Source organism: Rhincodon typus, chromosome 9, assembly GCF_021869965.1.
Source record: "Rhincodon typus isolate 14 chromosome 9, sRhiTyp1.1, whole genome shotgun sequence".
Taxonomy (NCBI): Eukaryota; Metazoa; Chordata; class Chondrichthyes; order Orectolobiformes; family Rhincodontidae; genus Rhincodon; species Rhincodon typus.
The window spans coordinates 63396571-63417608 of record NC_063340.1 but is presented as its reverse complement, the minus strand read 5'-3'; the positions used below and the strand labels follow the sequence as shown (position 1 = coordinate 63417608).

General features: G+C 39.7%; 1 protein-coding gene across 1 annotated transcript in view; it reads left to right on the top strand.

Moving 5' to 3' along the window:
- thada (THADA armadillo repeat containing) overlaps positions 1–21038 on the top strand; it is a 256405-nt gene that overhangs the window by 71984 nt on the left and 163383 nt on the right. The window contains exons 22-23 of the mRNA XM_048601335.1: positions 11988–12120; positions 12682–12804. Of these exons, the coding sequence (XP_048457292.1) occupies positions 11988–12120; positions 12682–12804 (256 nt within the window). The remainder of the gene's footprint in view (positions 1–11987; positions 12121–12681; positions 12805–21038) is intronic.

Sequence of the window (21038 nt, the reverse complement as noted above, 5' to 3'; positions counted from 1 at the left end):
GAACACAGCAGGCCAAGCAGCATCAGAGGAGCAGGAAGGCTGACATTCCGGGCCTAGGCCCTTCTTCAGAAATCTTTTCTGAAGAAGGGTGTAGGTCCGAAATGTCAGCCTTCCTGCTCCTCTGATGCTGCTTGGCCTGCTGTGTTCATCCAGCTCTACACCTTGTTATCTGTTGGACTATAACCCGATACATGCCTTAATGACTACTGCCCCGTAGCTCTGACCTGCGTAATTGTGGAGTGCTTTGACAGGTTGGTCATGGCCAACATCAGCTCTACTCTCCCGGCTTGCCTCGATCTCCTGCAATTTGCCTACAGACGTAAGAGGTCCACAGCGGACGCAATTTCCCTAGCCCTGCGCTCATCCCTGGCATATCCAGATAACAAAGACACCTATGTTAGACTCTTGCTTATCGACTACAGCTCTGCCTTCAACACCACTATCCCCTCCAGACTGATCTCAAAACTCCGACTTAGGTCTTGGCTCTGCCCTCTGCAACTGGATTCTCTGCTTCCTGACCTATAGACCGCAATCAGTGAGGATAGACAACTGCACTAAAAACCTTTAACACTGGAGTCCCTAAAGGATACATTTTCAGCCCCCTACAGTACTCCAAAGGATGGATATCAAACAACAATGAGTCTGAATACAGAAAGGAGTTAGAGGGCTTGGTGACGTGGTGCAATAATGACAACCACTCTGTGTCAGCAAAAGTAGAGAACTGATCATTGACTTCAGGAAGAAAGAAGGAGAACTCGCCCCTATCTTTGTCGACGGACCAGAGGTTTAGGCGGCTGGGAGTGTCAAGTTCCTAGGAGTGATGAGAACTGACTACCTGTTCTGGACTTCCTACATAGATGTGACAGTCAAGGCACAACAATGCCTCCACTTCAGTCAGCTCATGAAATTTGGCATGTCCATAAGGACCCTCACCGATTTCTAAAAATTCACCATAGAAAGCATACTGTCCAGGTGCATAATGGCCTGGTATGGCAACTGGTCTGCCTAGGACCGTAAGAAACTACAGAAGGTAGTGTGCACAGCCCAGACCATTACTGAACCCAACCTCCCATCCATGGGCTGTATTTACATGTCTTGTTGCCGCAGAAAGGCTGCCACATCAAAGACCCATCCTACCTCAGCAATGCTCTCCTACGACCTCTTCTGTCAAGCAGAAGATACAGAAGCTTGAACACATGCACTAGCAGCTTCTTCCCTGCCGTTATTAGACTGATGAATGGACTCTCTAACTTCAAATAATGCTGATCTTGTTAATGTTGATCGTGCCTAGTGCACATCCTGTGCAGTATAACCTGTATGCCTTACTCTGTCCAGGTTTTCTTTTTTCACCCTATGATCTGTATGTCCTTGCTTACTGTGATCTGCTGTACTGCTCGCAAACAGCTTTTCTCTGTACCTAGGTACGTGTGACAATAAATCAAATCAAATCCAATCCCTGAAGGTGGCAGGATAGCTTAATGAGGTAGTTGAGAAGGCATTCGGATGCTTGCCTTTATCAGTCAAAGCATAGATTGTAAGAGCAAGGAACTTATATCGGACCTGTACAGAACTTCGATTAGGCCATACTGGAGTACTGTGTGCAGTTCTTGTCACCACATTATAAGATATGGTTGCACTGGAGGGGCTACAGAGGAGATTCACCAGGATGTTGACTGGTTGGAGGGAGGTAAAGATAGAGTGTATAAGATTGAGGGACATGTACAGGGCAAAAAGAAAGCAGCTGTTCCTCTAGTGAAAGGGTCAGTAACAAGGGGGCATAATTTTAAAGGGAAAGGCAGGATGTTGAGGGGATTAGAGGAAAAATCTTCTTATCCAGAGGGTGATGGAGGTCTGGAATACATTGTCTGGGAGGGTAGTTGAGGTGAGTCATGTACTTGAATGAACACGTGAAGAGTCTTAACATTTTACAGCTATGAGCCTAACCTAGTGCTGTAAAGTGGGTCTTATATAGGTAGTAGTGTAATTTTGGTGGTACAGACTTGATGTCCTGAAGGACCTCTCCTGTACTATATGGTCTTGTAGTGCTTTGTATAGTTTTAGCAAAACCTCTGCTGTTTTATACAGGAAATTCTGCCATAAGACTTGTTAATGCAAATTGGCTGTAATGTGATTGATGATTGGTGGATGCTGTTTTGATAATGTGAACTTTCTGCTGTACAGGTATAGAAATTTTCTATAGCGATTTCCCTATAATGCCATTTTCTAAAGTGCGAGGTCACATATGAACATGACTGTTGCATTATAGGAGAACTACCTGTACTCCATTCCCTTTGAAACAAAGGCCTCTGGGGAGGCAATGACCTAATGGTATTATCACTGGACTATTATTCCAGAGACCCAGATAATATTCTGGAGACCCAGGTTCAAATCCCACCACGGCAAATGGTGGAATTTGAATTCAATAAATATCTGGAATTAATCTAATGATGACCATGAATTCATTGTCAATTATCGGAAAAACCCATCTGGCTTGCTAACGTCCTTTAGGCAAGGAAACTGACATTCTTACCTGGTCTGGTCTACGTGTGACGCCAGACCCACAGCAATGTGGTTGACTTTGAACTGCTCTCTGGGCAATTAGGAATGGGCAATAAATGCTGCCTAACCAGCGATGCCCTCATCCCGTTAATGAATTTTTAAAAAATTCATTTGATTTCCCTCTTGCTTGCTGAACTTGATGCTGACTTTTTTGTGAGTCATGGAAGAGGACTCCCAAATCCCTTTGTTTTATAGCTTACTTCATTCTTTCTCCACTTATATAATGTTCAGCTCTGTTTTTTTATCCTGACAAAGTCATTAGACTCCCATTTCCCTGCATTACATTACATTCCATCTACAAATTTTGCTCACTCTAATAACTTGTCTACATCCTTCTGCAGACTCTTTGTGTTATCCTCACCACTTGCTTCCCACCTATTTTTGTCATCTGCAAACTCAGCTATAATATATTCACTTTCTTCCTCCCAAGTAGGTGAGAAATTGTCCTCTAACTTGATTGAGTTTTTTAAAGAAGTTGTGAAGAGGACTGATGAAGGCAGAGTGGTGAATGTTGTCTATATGGACTTCAGTAAGGTGTTTGACAAGGTTCTGCATGGTAGACTGGTTAACAAGGTTGGATCACATGGAATACAGGGAGAACTAGCCATTTGGATACAAAATTGGCCCAAAGGTAGGAGACAGAATGTGGTAGAGGGTTGCTATTAGGACTAGAGGCGTGTGATCCCCATCGTGCCATGGGGATTGATGCTGGGTCCACTGTTTTTTGTCATTGATTTGAATGTGAATATAGGAGGTATAGTTAGTAAATTTGTGGATAACACCAAAATTGGTGCTGTAGTGGACAGCGAAGAGGGTTATCTCAGAGTTCGAAGAGACTTTGATCAGACGGGCCGAAGAATGGCTGATGGAGTTTAATCTAGATAAATGTGAGGTGCTGCATTTTGGTAGGGCAGGACTTGTACACTTAATGGTAAGGTCCTGGGGAGTGTTGCTGAAAAGAAGAAACCTTGGAGTGCAAGTTCATTTTTTCTTGAAATTGGAGTCGCAGGTAGATCGGATAGTGAAGAAGGCATTTGGAATGCTTGCCTTTGATGGTCAGTGCATTTGAGTATAGGAGTTAGGAGGTCATGTTGCGGCTGTACAGGACATTGGTTAGGCCACTTTTGTAATATTGTGTTCAATTCTGGTCTCCCTGCTATAGGAAATAGAAGGCTTTGCTATCATTTTTAAAAAAAATTTCGGGCTAGTTTTCTTTCATATATTACCTTTGCTCTTTTTACTCTTTTATTAACCCTTTCTTGATCTTTAAAAGTTTCCGAGTCTTCCAGCCTGTCACTGGACTTTGCAATATGATATGCTTTCGTTTTTGTCTTTATTATCTTTAACTTCCTTGCTTAGCAATGGATGTCTTTTACCCCCCTTTTTAGAATCTTTCTTCCTCTGAGGAATTGAATATTTCCTTTAAAGATCTGCCATTGTTCATTAATCTGTCCCTCCTTTTTGTCTTTCTGCCCTGTCCACTAAGACCAAATTTGTCCTCATGCTTATGTAATTACCTTTGCAATTTTTAATCAGTAGGGGAATTGAGAATAGGGAAAGGACCGGAAAATGGACATACGGAGTGATGGCTCAGCTACGATCATGTTGAATAATGGAGTACGCTTGGGCCAAATGGTCTACACTTGTTCCTATTGCTCTTGGTCTTATGGATTAACTCCAGAATGCTAATGTGGGACTCCAGTTTTTTTGCCCTGAAACTGAATTTGAAGTTCAAGCATGCTATGATCACTCTACCCTAGAGTATCATTTGCTATGAGTTAACTCATTATTCCACCTTATCGTTCGATGGCAAATCCAGAATAGTCTGCTCCCTAGTTTCTTCCCCAACACATTGCTCAAGAATCAATCTCTGATACTGTTCTTTGAGACAACCCTTGCCAATTTGATTACTGCAATCTGTATGCATATTAAAACCACCCATGATTATTGCTGTATTTTTCTTACAAGTCTGCAGCATTTCCTGGTTCGTACAGTGCCCCACTGTAGAACTACTACCACCAGGGGCTTCCATTCTTGCTATTTCTTATTTATATCCAGACTGATTCTACATTGTGATATACAGCGCTTGGACAATTTTGCACTACAGCACTAATAACTCCAAATCAACACCACCTCCATTCCCTTCCTCCCTGCCCTTGTGAAACAGAGTACCCTTAGATATTCAATTCCCACACCTGTCTCCTTGCAATCACATCTCAGTAATTGCCACCAAATCATTCCCATTTGATTCTGTGTGCATTGTTAGTTCATTAAGTTTATTTCAAATGCTTTGTGCATTCAGATACAAAGCCTTTAAGTTGCTCTACTGTGAAATTCCCCTAAACTTTTGTGATTCCTTTTTACAATACCACATACACATATCCTGTCCTTTCATTTTCTGGTAACAATCGGTCGCCTCACTAACCTATACAGGGTAGCACAGTGGCTCAGTGGCTAGCTCCGCTGCCTCTCAGCACCAGGGACCCAGGTTCAATTCCACTCTCGGGCGATTGTCTGTGTGGAGTTTGCACATTCTCCCTTTGTTTGCATGGATTTCCTGTGGGTACTCCGGTTTCCCCCCTCAGTCCAAAGATGTGCAGGTTAGGTGGGTTGGCTAAATTGCCCATAGTGTCCAGGGATGTACAGCTAGGTGGATAACCATGGGAAATGCAGGGTTACAGGGATAGGATATGGGGGCTGGGTCTAGGTGGGATGATCTTCAGAGAGTCAGTATAGACTTGATAAGCTGAATAGCCTGCTTCCACCCCATAGGGATTCTGTATTTCTACTTCTCAGTTAGCTCTGATTTTCTAATATTCCATGTAAGTGAACCCTTTTTCCCTTCCCACGATTTAGGTTAGAGCCCTATTTGTAGCCCTAGTATTCGATTCATCAGGACACTGGTTCCACCCTGTTCCAGGTGGAGCCTGTCCTATTAGAACAATTCTAACTAGCTGGTTAAATGCCACAATTTATAGCAACTGCTGAGAAAAAATGAATAAACTGGCTATCTTCAACCTTGACATGCTTTTTACTGCAGAGCAAAAACAGCTGCTCCTCAAGAGCTCTGATTGACAAGTTTTTGAGAAACAATGCCCCCAAGCTGATCAGCTACCTAGGAGCCAATCACAGTTTGTGGTAGGCAGATGGTCTACCTTGTCACTAGTCCACAGACTACTATTGACAGCCAAACTCCATTCATTCATACCCTAGGCTTCAGGCCTAAAGTGAACCAGGCCTCTGAAATAACAGAGGCTGGTATCCAGTCACCAAGTCACTCTTCATTTACACACGGAGAGTCCTTGACACTGATCCAACTCCCTCAGAGCCAGCTGTCAGAATGAACAGGCTGTCTGACGCTCCTGGTCTTATCTGTTAGCCAGGGCTCCTTGATCAGAGCTGTTAATCTGGTCCAATCAGGAAACTCGTATTCAATGAGGTCCACCTGTCTGATCCTGTTACAATCACTACATCCCTCCCACTCCAAGTCCGAAGACATAGTCTGGTTCTTTCTTTTCATAGCTTTCCTTCGGGCGTATTAGCACCAGGTCAGTTTCCTCCAATGCCACTTCCGATATGGGCAACGTGTAATGCACAGTAGCTCGCCTCTTGCATCTGGAACGTCTTGGAAGAAGTTCATTCTCTTCAGGCGGCAAAAGCATGAGGTGCCGACATCCGCCATGTCCATTTCAGATTCCTAAGTATCGTCAATGCTCGATGGAGAGGGAATCTAGGTGAATCTTGCTCAACCAATTTCACCCCATCAAGCTTAGGCCCAAGCCTTTTACTACAATCACTGGTAACTGAACCAGCTGCTTCTTATAAGAGACCGGAACCAAAGTTGTACCCTTAATCTGTAAAAGTTCCCCGGTATAGGTTCTCGGTCTAGCCGAGTTTGAGGGTTGGTGTCCAAGGTTGCACACATTTGAGGATTGGTGTCCAGAGTAAATTTTGTTAAAAACTGATTCTGCGGTGACTGAAACGGCCGAGCTGGTATCGACCATTTAACCAGAGGTTTATTTTGATTGGTTCTGCGTTGGATGTTCCTAAGTAATTTAACTGTTCCAAACCAGATATTGGTGGACTTTCCACAATGTGTGCCGTCCTGGGTATTGGCCTATGAGTTCTCTCACTCAATTTAGGGACTCTTGCTGTTTTGAGTCCATCTATCGGCAGCGACTGAAGAAAATTTTAACTTTTTGGCTAAGGTTTGGCTTTGTTTTGGGGTTTTTCTGTGAGCTGAGCTGGAGTCCATCTATTCAATTGTCTTTACTCGAGTGGTGTTCTCCAACCTCAGTCGGACTGGCAAGAGTGCTTACTTACATTGGAATATCATGCAAATCATTGTTCAACTTGCCCCAGTTTCTAATGATAAAGTCAGTTGTGTGGCCTGTTTGAAGTCCAGTTGGGCTTTTGCTAGCAGGTGCTTTTGCATGATAATGTTTTAATCCCATGTACCAAATAGTTTCTAAGCATCTCATTAAGGGTTAAACCAAAGTCACATGCCTCTGCCAGTCATCTTAACTTAGTCAAAAATTCTGATATGGATTCTCCTGGTTCTCGAATTGTCGAGTGAAAAAGGTAGCATCTGAGAATTGGAGGAGGGTTGGGCTCCTTAACTAAATCCATCAATGGTTACGGTATCTGGTGCATAAGGGAAAGTTAGGCTCCTAATAGCCGAAAAAGTTGCAGGCCCACAAGCTATTTGGAGAATTACTCGTAGCTTTTCATCTGCCCCAATATCATTTGCCTGGAAAAAAAAATGCATTCGTTCCACATACTGGGCCCAGTCTTTGGCACGATCAAGTCAAGCTTCCCAAACAGAGGTAGGATGCCAGAAATGCTTACCCCAACTGAAAGATGATTGTTGCGAGTGAATTTCTTCAGGAGTGTGCTTTTCTCTCGTCGCCACTGAATTACCTCTACAAGTGCCAGTATCCTGTCACCAAAACATCCTTGATAACAAGGTGAAGAGCTGGATGAACACAGCAGGCCAAGCAGCATCAGAGGAGCAGGAAAGCTGACGTTTCTGAAGAAGGGTCTAGGCCTGAAACGTCAGCTTTCAGAAATGAAGAAGGGTCTAGGCCTGAAACGTCAGCTTTCCTGCTGCTTGGCCTGCTGTGTTCATCCAGCTCCACACCTTGTTATCTCTGATTCTCCAGCATCTGCAGTTCCTACTATCACCGAAACATCCTTTATTTGCATGTGGAGAGTCTTTGACACTGATCCAGCTCCCTCAGAGGCAGCTCTCAGATTCAACAAAATCTTTGACACTTTTGTTCTTACCTGTCAGCCAGGGCTCCTTGATTAGACCAGATTAACAGTTCCAATCAGGATTCATATTTCATGAGTTCCACCTGTCTGACCTTGTTATAATCACTACAGCTTCCATTACTTGAATAAGCAGCTGTGCAAATAATACTTACAATGGATGTCATATTGCACTTTTTGAAAACAAGTAATCCTTCAACAGTTCTTGGTCATTAAAACAGTTCCTTTCCCATTTCAGTCCACAAGCAAAAAAGCTGAAATTGATGAATTGAAATAGTGGTCATTACTCACATTGAGAATGGATTTCACCCACTGCTGAATGGAGACTGGAAAAATGTGGAATTATCAACTTGCTGTGCCCTCCTAAAATTGAATTTCAGAAAGACTTCCTCCTTTTCAGAAGGGAATCACATCTTACTTGTCCTAATGGTAAAGGATAAATTGGGAAATATGAAATTCATCATTTGGGAATTATAACACAACTAGTTTCTTGAGAAGAACAGCCTGCAGACCTTGCATAACTTGTACATGTAGGACCATGGAGTATCTCTGTTATTCTTCATCTTTTGGTTCTACATGTGCAATGAATATTCTTGGTTTGAAACGTTCAAGCTCGTGTGCAGCCTTATTCAGGTATAATTGGGACTAACTGTGAAACATTGATTCATTGATACAAGTTCACGATATGTGTTTGCAAATTAAGTTGGAGGTGACAGAAATGAGCACCCTACATTAATCAATCATCTTGTATGAATCACAGAATTGTTAGGCCACAGAAGGAGGCCATTTGCCCATTGTGCTTGCACTGGTTCTATTACATTGTACAAATTTTCTATCTTTTCCCCCATATCTCTGCACACAATTTTTATCCAGATAAATAGCCAGTGCCCTCTTTAATCACCTCAGTTGAACATGGCCAGCTGCAATTGTTTAGGGTTTAACTATTGTGAACATTATTGCAAGAGCTTGAAGCAGTCTGTGACACAGAAAATCCGAAATGTGGTGGAAGGTTGATAATACTGAGGATGTGTTTAGTCGAGGCATCAGTTAAAGCACAGGTGACTTCTGCCTTCCAAAGTAAAACCAGAAAGGGCAAAGTAAAGATGTTCTTGTGCATACAGTGTGAGCATGACTGTAATGCAGCAAACAGGAGATCTCAATTGCTATCCAGTCATTAGGTTACTAAAATACATGAGCAATATTTGAGAAATACTGCATACGTTGTAAGATTTTTGTTTGGCACCACCAATTTTGCTTGGATCTTTCAATGATCTGACAGAAAATATGAGAGTCTTCTTACAAACTTTATTTTGTATAAATAACTGTAAGAGAATATCATGTGGAAGAATTTAATTTTTATACACCCTTCATCAATGTATCTGTTTTTTAGACAGCAAGTAAGTTGGCACCAGCAAGATTTATAAATATTCTTTCATGGGATGTGTTCATCACTGACAGCTCCAGCATTTGTAGCCCACACCTAATTTTTGGTAAGGTGCCAGTGTTGTAGCTGTACTTGTTGAGGGATGCAACTAATTCTGGAACATGTCTTCAGTTCAATCACTGGGATGTTGTCAGATCGCATTTGCAGTATCCAGTGCTTTCAGTTGTTTTTTTTGATGTAATGTTGACTGAATAGAATTGAGTGAAAATGGACATCTGCAAGGCTGGGGAACGTTATCAGGAGGCAAGATGGATCATCCATTTGGCACATGATAAACGTGACATAGCTTGCATTTTCAAATGAAACAGATATGTTTTTGTTCTTGTCTTACTTGAGGAGGTCACAAGAAGGGAAGGGGGTTGCTTTCAAAGTTTTGGTGATTTGCTCTAATGCATCCTCTAAGTAATACAAAAGAGCTTTGCAGATGTCAAATTCCATGACAAAGTAGATTCATTTCTGGTTGAAATATTTATGCCAAAACCTTGTATATTGCTATGAAGGTATGTTATAAAGAATATAAATTCTATATATCTTTGGCTGGATTCGTATTTTGCACTTTTTTTCGTTTGAAAAGGAACATTTTACTGAAACAATGGAACACTGACTCACATAAAATGGCTGCCCATTTACGTCATCATGTAAACTCGTGAGGACTACCAAAGACACTAATTCCCTGGAGAGGTGAAAACAGATTCTTTTTAGGCTTGTGAAAAATGAAAGTTGGAAGTATGACACGAAAAGCTAATCATCTAGAGCCGTAAAAGAATCACTAAAATGATTGCCAATGTGAGCTAACCCCATCTAGGGCCATAAAAGAATCACTAAAATGATTGCCAATGTGAGCTAACCCAAAACCACCTTTTGGAATATGCAGTATTTTGAGCTTGTAATGATGGTTTGAGGAAATTGTTGTCACCAACTAAGCTTTGTGTGTGTACTAGCAGGAATGAGGAAAAGCTTCTCTCCTCTTTTGTCCTCTTTTGAGTTTAAGTATTCACCTATACCTCTGAATTTTGACAGCAATGTCTCCAGAAGGAAAAGGAACATTCCAGCTTCATTTTGAGAACAATTGAAAACAAAAAAAATCTTTGAATCACAGCCAGATTAGGATATGAGCTGTAAAATATGAACTGACTCCTATTTTTCATGATTTACTTACCTTTAGTTTTTAATCTGTAATTGCACGGATTCTGTGTGCATGTATTGCATTTTGGTACTGATGATAACCATTTAATATTTTTTCTTGGGTTCGTTTAAGAACTTAAACTCGACTTTTTACTTTGTTAAAACTTGAAAATCCTGTCTGGCTAATCCTTTACAGCCTTCATGGAAACATTAAAGTTCATGCATTTGGTTGGCAGTGGCATCCTTTAAAATTCTAAATATACCTGTTCAGTCAAATAATAAAGGAAAATATGGAAAGCCATTCCATCTCTCCTCACTTGGTCATAACAAGTCAAAGGATTCTCTTGACATATGATGCACTGAATCATTTCTACCTTTGGCAAGTCAAAGTTGATAGAATAGAAACAAAACAATGGAAATATACAAGTTAGTAAAAAGACGAGTTTAATGTATTGAATGTTAATAATAGACTTTTTTTGTCTTGACAGTAGTGTTTATGAACAGATTTGGCTTAGGTATAGAGAAATCAAATTTCTATGTTTTGAGATGTCTAAACTTCTAAATAAGTGGGCAGAAATTGATCTTTATTTTAAGCACGAATTGCATTCTTGTGCTCTTTTATGGTAATACTGGACAAGTCGGATCAGAGTGAAACCTGGCTTGATAGTTCATAAGTTTAATGTTTGCAGTGGTTACCCTGGTGGATAGTCAACTGAACATGTTCATGAGAGGTTGCCAATGTTAACAGAAAAACGCAAGCTTATTACACAACGCATAAAAAAAAATGCTTTAATGACTGTTAACATTTTTTAAACTAACATCAAAACAAAGATTCATTCTGTTTCCCATAATTTCTTTTTACAGACATTTGATTCCAGAGAGATATCACTCCTCTTAATTCTTTAATTTCTTACTTAACTGACTCTTTCCAGTTCTCTTCCATGGACTGTTGAGATACTTTTACAACTTACTTCCAGCTATGAGGGCCTAAATCCCTTCTCAGTTCTCAACAATTGAAAACTTATATGCAACCTCTCCCTGTTTAGAGACATCAAACTAAAACGTTTGAACTTGGGAGACAGTTATGCTGAACTGAAAACCTGATTCTTCTACTCTGAGGAAATGGTTCTCCTGAACTGACGTCAAAACTAGGCTAGAGGTCCCTTGTTTTCTTTTCTCTATCTATTGTAAATTCAAGAAAATAAAAATTTGATTAATTAACAATACAGGTGTCCTGCCAGACAGTTAACAGAATCTCAAAATGCTTTGGAAGTTATGTATTTAGGTTGCTGTTACAAATGACTTTCTGATCTCTTTAAAGAAAAGTTTAATATATTGTACACCTTAAATCACAGTACTGTATTTCATACTCAATCAGGTTTATCTAGAGGTGCCCAGAGCACATTACCAGGCCTATTGAACAACCTATTTACATAAAAGCCCTAATAAAGTTAGCTGCACCTGCTTGTTTTGCAGATTGAAGCCGCAGATTGCAGATTGAATGTAAAGCTGACTTCCAAAGTTTGGAAGAACAATAGCAACTACAACTGAAAGTTAAATTTATTGCCTTTTTTTTCCCTATTTCTAGTTGTAAAAATAGTGATCTGCAGAAATTACCGCAGCAGTGGTTAGAAGAAGTTCTACATGAAGTTAAGTCCAGTATCCCTACATCCAAACTGTGTGCCACCCGACGTAGTGCTGGCATTCCGTTTTACATTCAGGTATGGGAAGGCTTGGGTTTGTTGGTTAAGACTGATGCTCTGTTGATTTCTATGAAACTGTTGGATTCCATGACCTTATCATTGGAGATGAATAGATCTGAGTTTTTTAAAATTATGAAACAATACTTTAGCTTAATGTTTTTAAAAATTCACTTGGACAGTGTAATTTTACATAACATGTTAAGAAAATGTATATAGCAATAGACCAACAGCCTTAATAGTTATATTTTCTTTATATTTTCTGCTTTGGCACAGTTGTCAGTAAAGCAAGGTGGGAAGCTGCTCCTCTCGGGATGCCTCTTATTAATGCTATGCTGTGTTAAGACAAGAATTTGTGCTGATCCATAAAATACCTCTTACTTTATTAAGTGTAAACAAGTTTGCAACTTAATGCTGTTTTAAGAAGGGCTGATAAATCTGTGCGCAGAATGAAAGAAAATAGCAATCAGAAAGCAAATCTAGTTAATTCAGATATAATTTAAAGATAAGGCATCCCATTCAGGTGTTTAAAGATAGAAGATGTCTTTAAAAATTGTACATTTTATTTTTCTCCCTCTGCAGGCCTTGGTGTCTTCAGAACCTAGGGGGTCCAATATGAGTCTTCTGAAACTGACAATGAAGGAACTGATTTCGCTCGCCATACCATCATCGATTTGCCAAGATGAGAATGCCACCATTCCACAGGTAGCAAAGAGACACAAATTTGTAGTTTGTACATGTTAAATCATATTTTAATAGAGGAGCCTCTTAGGAATGTTTTTTGAAATGTCCTTGTTAATGAGTAATTAATGCAAGTCTGTTTCTGAATGTAACAGAAGCTGAATTACAAATTCAATTTTTTTCTTATTCCAGTATAGTTGTTGCCATTCCCTGGCATTGATAAGAACTAAAGTAATTGCTTTTCCTTGTGGTGTGGAGATGGTTTTGATATTTCAGATTGTATTTCATGTATTCCTTGCTGGTGTTTTCTTGTCAAAATTATACCCCAACTTCCTTTTGAAATTTGCTAATGTTATTTACTTGTACTATGGATGCACTGATTCTTCCGTAGGCTCACTCCTCCACTGGTTACAAAAAGTTTTGGATTTAACCAGGTTGGCAAAATGGCCAATTTATAAATAGAAAAAGTTTAGACTGTGCAAACTTTGTTGTGAATTATATTCAAACATTCTAAAATTAACGAAGTAAATATAGATAACAGTTTAATGCTCAAATACCACCACTGAGCACATCAAACAGCAGTTGCATTAATAGAGATACTAAGGATTTCTAGACAATCACCACCACCACCACCACCACCAGACTGTTGGTCACAAACACTTAGTAAAACTTTACATGAGATTATGATGCTTCACTTTTCATGATCTGGCCTGGAAACTCCTTCAAATTTGGCTGCACCACAGACTGCATGACAATTGCTCCTTTTCTGGGACTATGCTGTCCTAGATCCTTGGAAACTGCTATCCAGCACTTATTCACAAGCAAACTCCAACTTCTCTCAAACAGTGAGCTTCGCAAGCCCTCAGTTGGTTTCCTGAATTCTAATCGGATTCAATTGCTCAAAGCAAATGTGGGTTTCCTTCACCCTCATTCTCAGTTAAGCTGCAGTTTTAGTGGCACATGGCTTCTTCTGAGTCTTCACTGCTCCCAGAACTTACCTGGAACTCTGACTGCAAGCACTTAGCTCCTACAACTTTTTCGAGTCATAAGAACACAGCCATCCAACTGCTGTTGCTTCTCGTTGAGTGTCCAACTACACAACTCCATGTCACTCCGTTATATTTTCAACAATACAGCTAAGCAGTTCTTTTCTACATGGAACTTACTTCAATTTCTGTCTATTATCTTCTCTGTGAGCTTGAAAGTTTTCTTCAGTAACCATGAACTGTTTTAAGTGACCTGCTGAAAACTTTGTAACAAGCCCCCACTCTTGTTTCTAGACAGTATTGAATTTATATAATATTTTGGAACAGTCAAGTGTAGCAAGCTATTGGAGCTGCCTAAACCCTTGATGTCACTACTTTTGCTGAGTGCTGGCTCCTCCATAAATTCATACCACAAAATAAGAATTTCATCAGTACTGTATTCCTAGACAGTGTGTTCCATAATCAGTGAATTTAGTTTTTATGTTGGAATCTCCCCACCCGCAATCTACTGAATGGAAAACTGGCAGGACCCTTGCATTGCTTCTGTCGAGGAGGCTCAATACTGTTTGACTGCATTCAGACACTAAATGGACTACATTGGGTTTCACACGATATTCCCCACAGGTTTAGTTGAAATCCCATCTTTGGAGAGCTGCCAGTCAGAGACAAGCCATGCTCCTGAGGGCAATGTCAGTTGCTAATCATTTACTGAGGTCTTAACCATGAATTGTCACTCGATTGTGGTAAATGGAGCAGGGTGGGTACCTTTGCGGGGAGAGGTGGTTCACTGGTGAGGATGAAAGAGTAAGGGGATCAGATGCAAGGACACAATGTAGCTTTCAATGGCACCACGCTTCCCAATGCTGGGTCCTTTGATTAGAAATTAAATGCTTGTGAATGATGGACTCCCTTATGAGGCCAGAAGCAATCGTAATGTGTGACTGGGTTGCTTTCAGGAATCACCAGAGAGCCTTGCAAGTCCCATTAAATTCTTAAGTCACCATTAATTCCCAAGTGCCAAATGCTGGCAAACGGGACAAGATTAATTTAGGATATCTGGTTGGCTTGGATGAGTTGGACTGAAAGAGTCTGCTGCCATATTGTACAACTCTATGACTCTATTGAAAATCAAATGAGGAGAAATGTTACATTAACTGAGTATTAAAAGCAAAAGCGGTTTCACTGGATTGCATTTGTGTGTTTTAAAAGAACATATGGAAGTGATTACACAGCGAATATTAGACATAGTTAATACTTTGCTAAAAGAAAAATGTACTGTCTGAAGACTGGTATCCTTACTTCTTGGAGATAAACCTGTTCTGGGTACTATAGAACAGTCAGCTTACTATTGATAATAGTAAAGATAATTGAAACATGAAAAAATATCTAGAATCCAAAAAAATTATAATATTAAGTCATAATGAATTTCAAAATTAGAACTTGCTTAACTAACCTCATTGAATTCTTCGAAGATAAAACGAATTTGGTAGATGTAGGATATCTAGGACTTTGATAAGATATCACATAATAGACTAATGAAAAAAGTTAAGGTATCAGAGTCAGGGGACAAAGAGCAGATTGAATATCTAGCTGTTTGCAAGACAATAAAAAGAGCATAAGGACAAAAGATAGCTATTCAGTGTGGGCAGTCGCGTCCCATAAGAATCAATGCTGGGACCACTGTTCACAATTTTTACATTGCTGAATTAGACTTTGGAATCAAAAACATAGCCTAGAAGTTTAAGGTACGGTGATGATCTGATTTCGGAAGCTCTTGGCTGATATTGTGTGTGGCTGGCAATCATCTGCCTATGGATGGGGCTCCTTTCCCTTATAAGGAATGAGGTTGCAACCAGCTGAAGGCTGGCAGTTCTTTAAATCTAGTTCCAGTACTTGCTGAGGGCAGTTAGGCCTGAGGAACTTCTGCAGTGGTATCCTGGGGCTGAGATGATAGTGCTCCAATACCGACAGCCATCTTGCTTTATGCTACATATGAATCAGGATGTGGGGAACCTTTTGTCCGTTTAGAACCATATAGTTTTATTTTCATTATATTTGGATTCTAGACTAAAATGGAAGATGCTGACTTAAATAAGGAGACTGCAAGAACATGGCTATAATTTTAAAATATCATGTTTATTGGAGCACTTTGTATACAATGCCCAAAGTTGCAATTTTCGTGGAACAGGGAGAAACGGCAGACAACGTGAAGGTGACATGCCCTGAACTACGGGACAACTGCTTGACAGCAGCAGTTTGATTGTCTCCTAGTGACCACATGACCATGGCTTGTTTGTGCTGAATGCAACAAAGAGCCATGAAGCCTGCAAAGGGAGCATGAAAAATCTCTCTCTCTCTTCTCTCTCTGTCAGTCTCCTCCTGCCCTCTGTCCTATGTGGGCATACCAAGTAACTTCTACTCACCTTTCTCTGCGTATATGAACAAGAGCAGGCCGCTTGGCTCTTTGAGCCTACTCCCCTATTGAAGGGAGACTAAAATACTTTCAAAGATGGTGAAATGTGAATTTTCAACCAGGGAATGAAAGAGAGCATTGGTGTGCAGACAATCTGTGTCAATGGCAATGAACAGAAAGAAATGTGAAGACATATTTTGATTAAATCCCTGGAACTCAATTCCCTGATTTTTTGTTTTCCCCTTTTTCACCCTAGTATCCATTTTGTTGGTCTCTGTGTGTCTACTTGTTTATGAAGAGGGATGTTTAAAAATGGGGTCGAATTTAAGTTTGTTGGCAATTTAATGTTTCCTAATTGCCATTGCTTAAGGATAATTTATTTGTAATATACAGTTATTTCTTGTTAAGTACAGAAACCAGATGAGTGTTTTCTTCTAACCTGAGCTAGTTGGTCAGGTAGTTTGGCTCTTTGGATAGCTTGATTAAATCTTAATTAAACGTTTATTACGATTCTTGGAATAATGAGGCTTGATTTCCAGTGTGCTAACGCAGTAAGCCCTGAAATTCCTGATTATTAGTGACTTCAGTTTTACTCTGGCTGCTTGATGACATATTCCATCTAAAGCTCCCTTGATATAAAGGGAAGTCATTGTCTTCTGGTCTACAGCTCTTTTGTCCAAGACTGCAAAGAGATTTGGATCAATGTTAAGATTAGGTGTTGAGAATATATTTCAGGTGATTTAACTTTGTGTTAGACTTTAAGCATCATTACAGATATTTTGGAAGATGTCTATCGAGTTTTTTTTGCGTGACGGTATTATGATCTCCATGTTTTTAATTTATCTATTTGCCTTTTTCATTGCTTTTTGCTTGAAGAATTAACATTAGTAACAAAGATTCTGGAAACATGCTGAGTGACAGAATTGAATTAAAATACACAAGTTAATTGCTAATTACTGAAGAAGTTGGCATAACATGCCATTGCTCAGCTGATGTATGTCCTTTCTGTGAAGTTTAGTAACTTTGCTAAATTATATAATTGAACCTTGCTGAATAAGATTATTCAGAAAATCAATAAAGCTTGATTGAAAGCAAGTGTGTGGTCAAGAAGATGTTATGTTTAGTGCTTTGTAACTGACATTTAAAACCAGTTTTTGTTTTAAAATCCATAGACTAAGTTGAGGAAAGAAGCTTTATTTTGTTTGAAAATGGACTTGTTCTGTAATTCTGTTTAATGTTCTATGCTCCAAGGCATAAGTTGAGAAACTGAGCACAGCATCACTTTGGCCATCGTGCTTTATATAAATGGAAGGATAAGAAGCTAAATAAAGAATTAAGTAACAAGGCTACCATTGAAGCCAAACTTGAATGGCATATGGTGTCAATTAAACAGAGATTAAATTACAGCCTACGTGCTCTGTGTTAATGTCTTTAATATAACACCTGGTCTCAAAACATAAATAATTGAGACTTGAAAACACCTCTTGAAATTGTGGAGAGAATTCTGTTATCATCAGTGCAGACTATTGCCCAAAATTGATAGATAGCTACAATATTGTAATCACTTCACTGTTTGGTAACACGAATTAACATTATCATTGTATTCTTAACTCCCAATTTGTTAAATTCTAGAGTATAGAACAGCCTAAAAATGCATGTCAGAAGAAATAATGATACAAAATTTAATGGCTGTTTCTAGAAAAACAGATTAATTGGCAGGAGGTGGATGTTCTGCCATCTGGAAAAGAAGTTTTGGTTTTCAAGAGTTTTGGTTTCCAACCTGATTAGCTGACAACTCTCTGAGCTAAGCAGTATCAGTGGGATAGATGGCCACTTTTGGGACTGCTGCTTGTTCCAACAGTTGAGAATCCATGAGCCAGATGCAGGTTAAGTCTTGGACTCTTGGCAGTTTGCAGATCATCTTGCAAAACAGATCATTCTTCAAAACACTGGAAACAATATTCAGAAGTGTTGAATGTGATTTAGATATTGACATCTAAGCTGGAGAACAAGAGTTGAATAAGACCACATCTAATACTATCGGACAATGTCTTACTAATGAGAGACAACATCCGCTATACTTGGGTCATTATATAACACGGTGAACTTTTTCATTTGGTGAACACGTCTTTTATATCATTGTATACAAGAGTGCATTGATATGTTGTTATAAAAATTTGCATGCATAATATCATTGTTGGGAAAGTTGAACGTTCAAGTTATGCTCAAGTTTCTTACACTTCTGGAAAGAAACCATTGATATATGCTATTTCTCTTATTTACTAAGAAGGGAGGGAAAGAAGTGTGTTGAAAGTTGCATTATGCATTTTGACAATTTAAAATCCAGAAGATGGTGAAAAGAATCCATACTTAACTGTACATGCTGATCTGTTTCTGAATGTAATTTACTGTTTCTTCCCAAGAACGTTGTAGTTATATTCTCTATCTCTCTTTTCTGATATGGTTATTTCCAGTACTCATGTGGTACGAGTGGAGGCTCGAGCCTTCAATATTACCTAACTACCACTAAAGCTAAGGTTTGGCTTCAACCAGTGGAGATGTTTCCTACTGATTCCATTGACTTCAATTTATTCCAGGGCTGCTTGGTCTCAGACTTGATCATATTCTGCCCTGATGTCAAGGGCAGTCACTCCCTGCTCAATTCTGGAGTTCAATCATTTGTCCATGTTTAGATGAAGGCTTTAATGAGATCAGGAGCTGAGTTCACGTGGAGAGCACAAACTGAGTATTAGTGAGCAAGTTATTGCTGTGTAAAGTGCTTCTTGATAGCACTGTTAATGATATCTTCCATCACTTTGCTAATCGGGTGGAGGCTGCTGGAGTGGTAATTGCCCAGACTGCATTTCAGTCCTTTTTGATACCACTTAGTGAATTGAATGAAAACCGCAAGATATAGACAGATCTCGGTAACCCCACAATCCTTGGATCAGGTTAAAACTGAGAAGCTGTTGCATCCAATTGTGAATAACTTTGGCAATTTAGCAATTAGAGGTAAAGCAATTCAATGAATATTTATGTTGTTAGTCATAGTAATGTTCCAGGGGGTACAAAGACAAAACAATAGCCCATCTAAATGTCTTCAACTTTGTATGAGAGGATGATCCTCCTGGCACTCTGTCTCTCAGAGGCCTCACAATCATAGATCACATATTAAAACCAAACCAATTCATTCATCATGAGCTCTGTGCACTTTGGATGAGCAAATCTATGGACACTGACAGTATCCAGATAATGAGTTGAATCCCCATCCTCCAGAACTAGCCAGGCTGTGTGGAAGTTCTTCCAGAGAAGGTAAAAGTCTGACAGTATAGAAAATTTCGAATATCTGTCCTATCTAACTACCAGCCAATCTGCATAGTCCCAATTATCAACAGTGACAGAAGAGGTTATTGATGGCGTTGTCAGGTGACACTTGCAAGTCAGAAACCTGCACAGCAATTAACATTTTGAGTTGCACCACTTCACCTGACAAATTATGTCCTTTCTCTAGACATGGAATGAGTTAAATTCCAGAGGTCAAATAACACAGGCTTTAACATCCAACGGAGGGTAGCAATGAACAGCCTAATAAAACTTAAGTAGTTGGGAATTGGGTGAAAGCTCTCCAGTTTCCACTCCATATCTGATGCAGAGACATGCGGTCACCTCAGCCCATGATATTGCTGTAGATGCTTTTTAGGATAGCTTGTGAAATTCATGTATTTTCAGCTGTTTCATCAATGCTCTTTCCTCCATCGTTAGGCCATGATTGAGTTGTTCACCTATAATTCATATAGTCAGGCCTATTGACAATTTCTCAGATATGAAGCAATCAGACACTGCATCCAAACTTGAGCTGATGAATAGTGATATCATTGGTTCATACAATTGCCAAGCAGTGACTGTTTTCACAAAGGAAAATCCTGACCACTTCCCTATGACATTTAATTGCAATACCGCTATCAAGTCCCCTACCATTAACATCCTGGAAGTCACCATTGCCCAGAAATTCGTATGGACAAATTACATATATGACTATTGTATAAAATCAGAATTTGAGTAGTAAGTGGCAAGTACCTTATCTCCCTGATGTCTTTACCTAAAAATGAACATCAGGAATGTGATGGAATATTCTTCATTTGTCTGGACTGGTGCAAATACAACTGCATTCACAAAGTTTGATTCTATCAGGTACCAAGGGATGTGCTTGAAAGGCACCTCATCCACCCTCTCTACCAGTAGTATGCCATGTTTACAGTATTTACAGGAATCTTTTGATTCTTTCTCTGTTTTATTATTCACTGACAATGTTAATGGCTCCCTTAGTTATGACACCATTCCTTTTATCCTTCAAAATGTTAATTATCATTTGCCCCTGCAAAAACTCTTTGTTCCCTCCAACTTCAGTTTGCTTACCTGATCATCAAGTTGCTGACAAGCCAGAATTTCCTTTTTTGGGCATTATGTTTTAGAGCTTCTGCCCTAAACCCCTTTGTTTAACTACCTTAAAACCATACAAAAGTTACAGCACAAAGAGATCCTTCAACCCATCACGTCTATGAATAAACCGGCCACTCATTCTAATCGCACTTTCCAAAACTTGGTCTGTAGGTTTGGTGGTCTCAACCACTAAACTGGGCACAGAATTCCAGTCACTCACTGATGTCTGGGTCAAAAAGCTCTTCCACATGTCCCTGTTAATGAGCCCGATGGCCTCAACATAGAAGTCACCAGTTTCCACGTAAACTGGAGGAACAACGCCTCATATCCTGCTTCAGGAGCTTACAGCAACATAGAATTCACCAGTTTAAAAATATCCCACCTCCTGGTCTCTGCCCATGTCCAACCCTCCCTCTCAT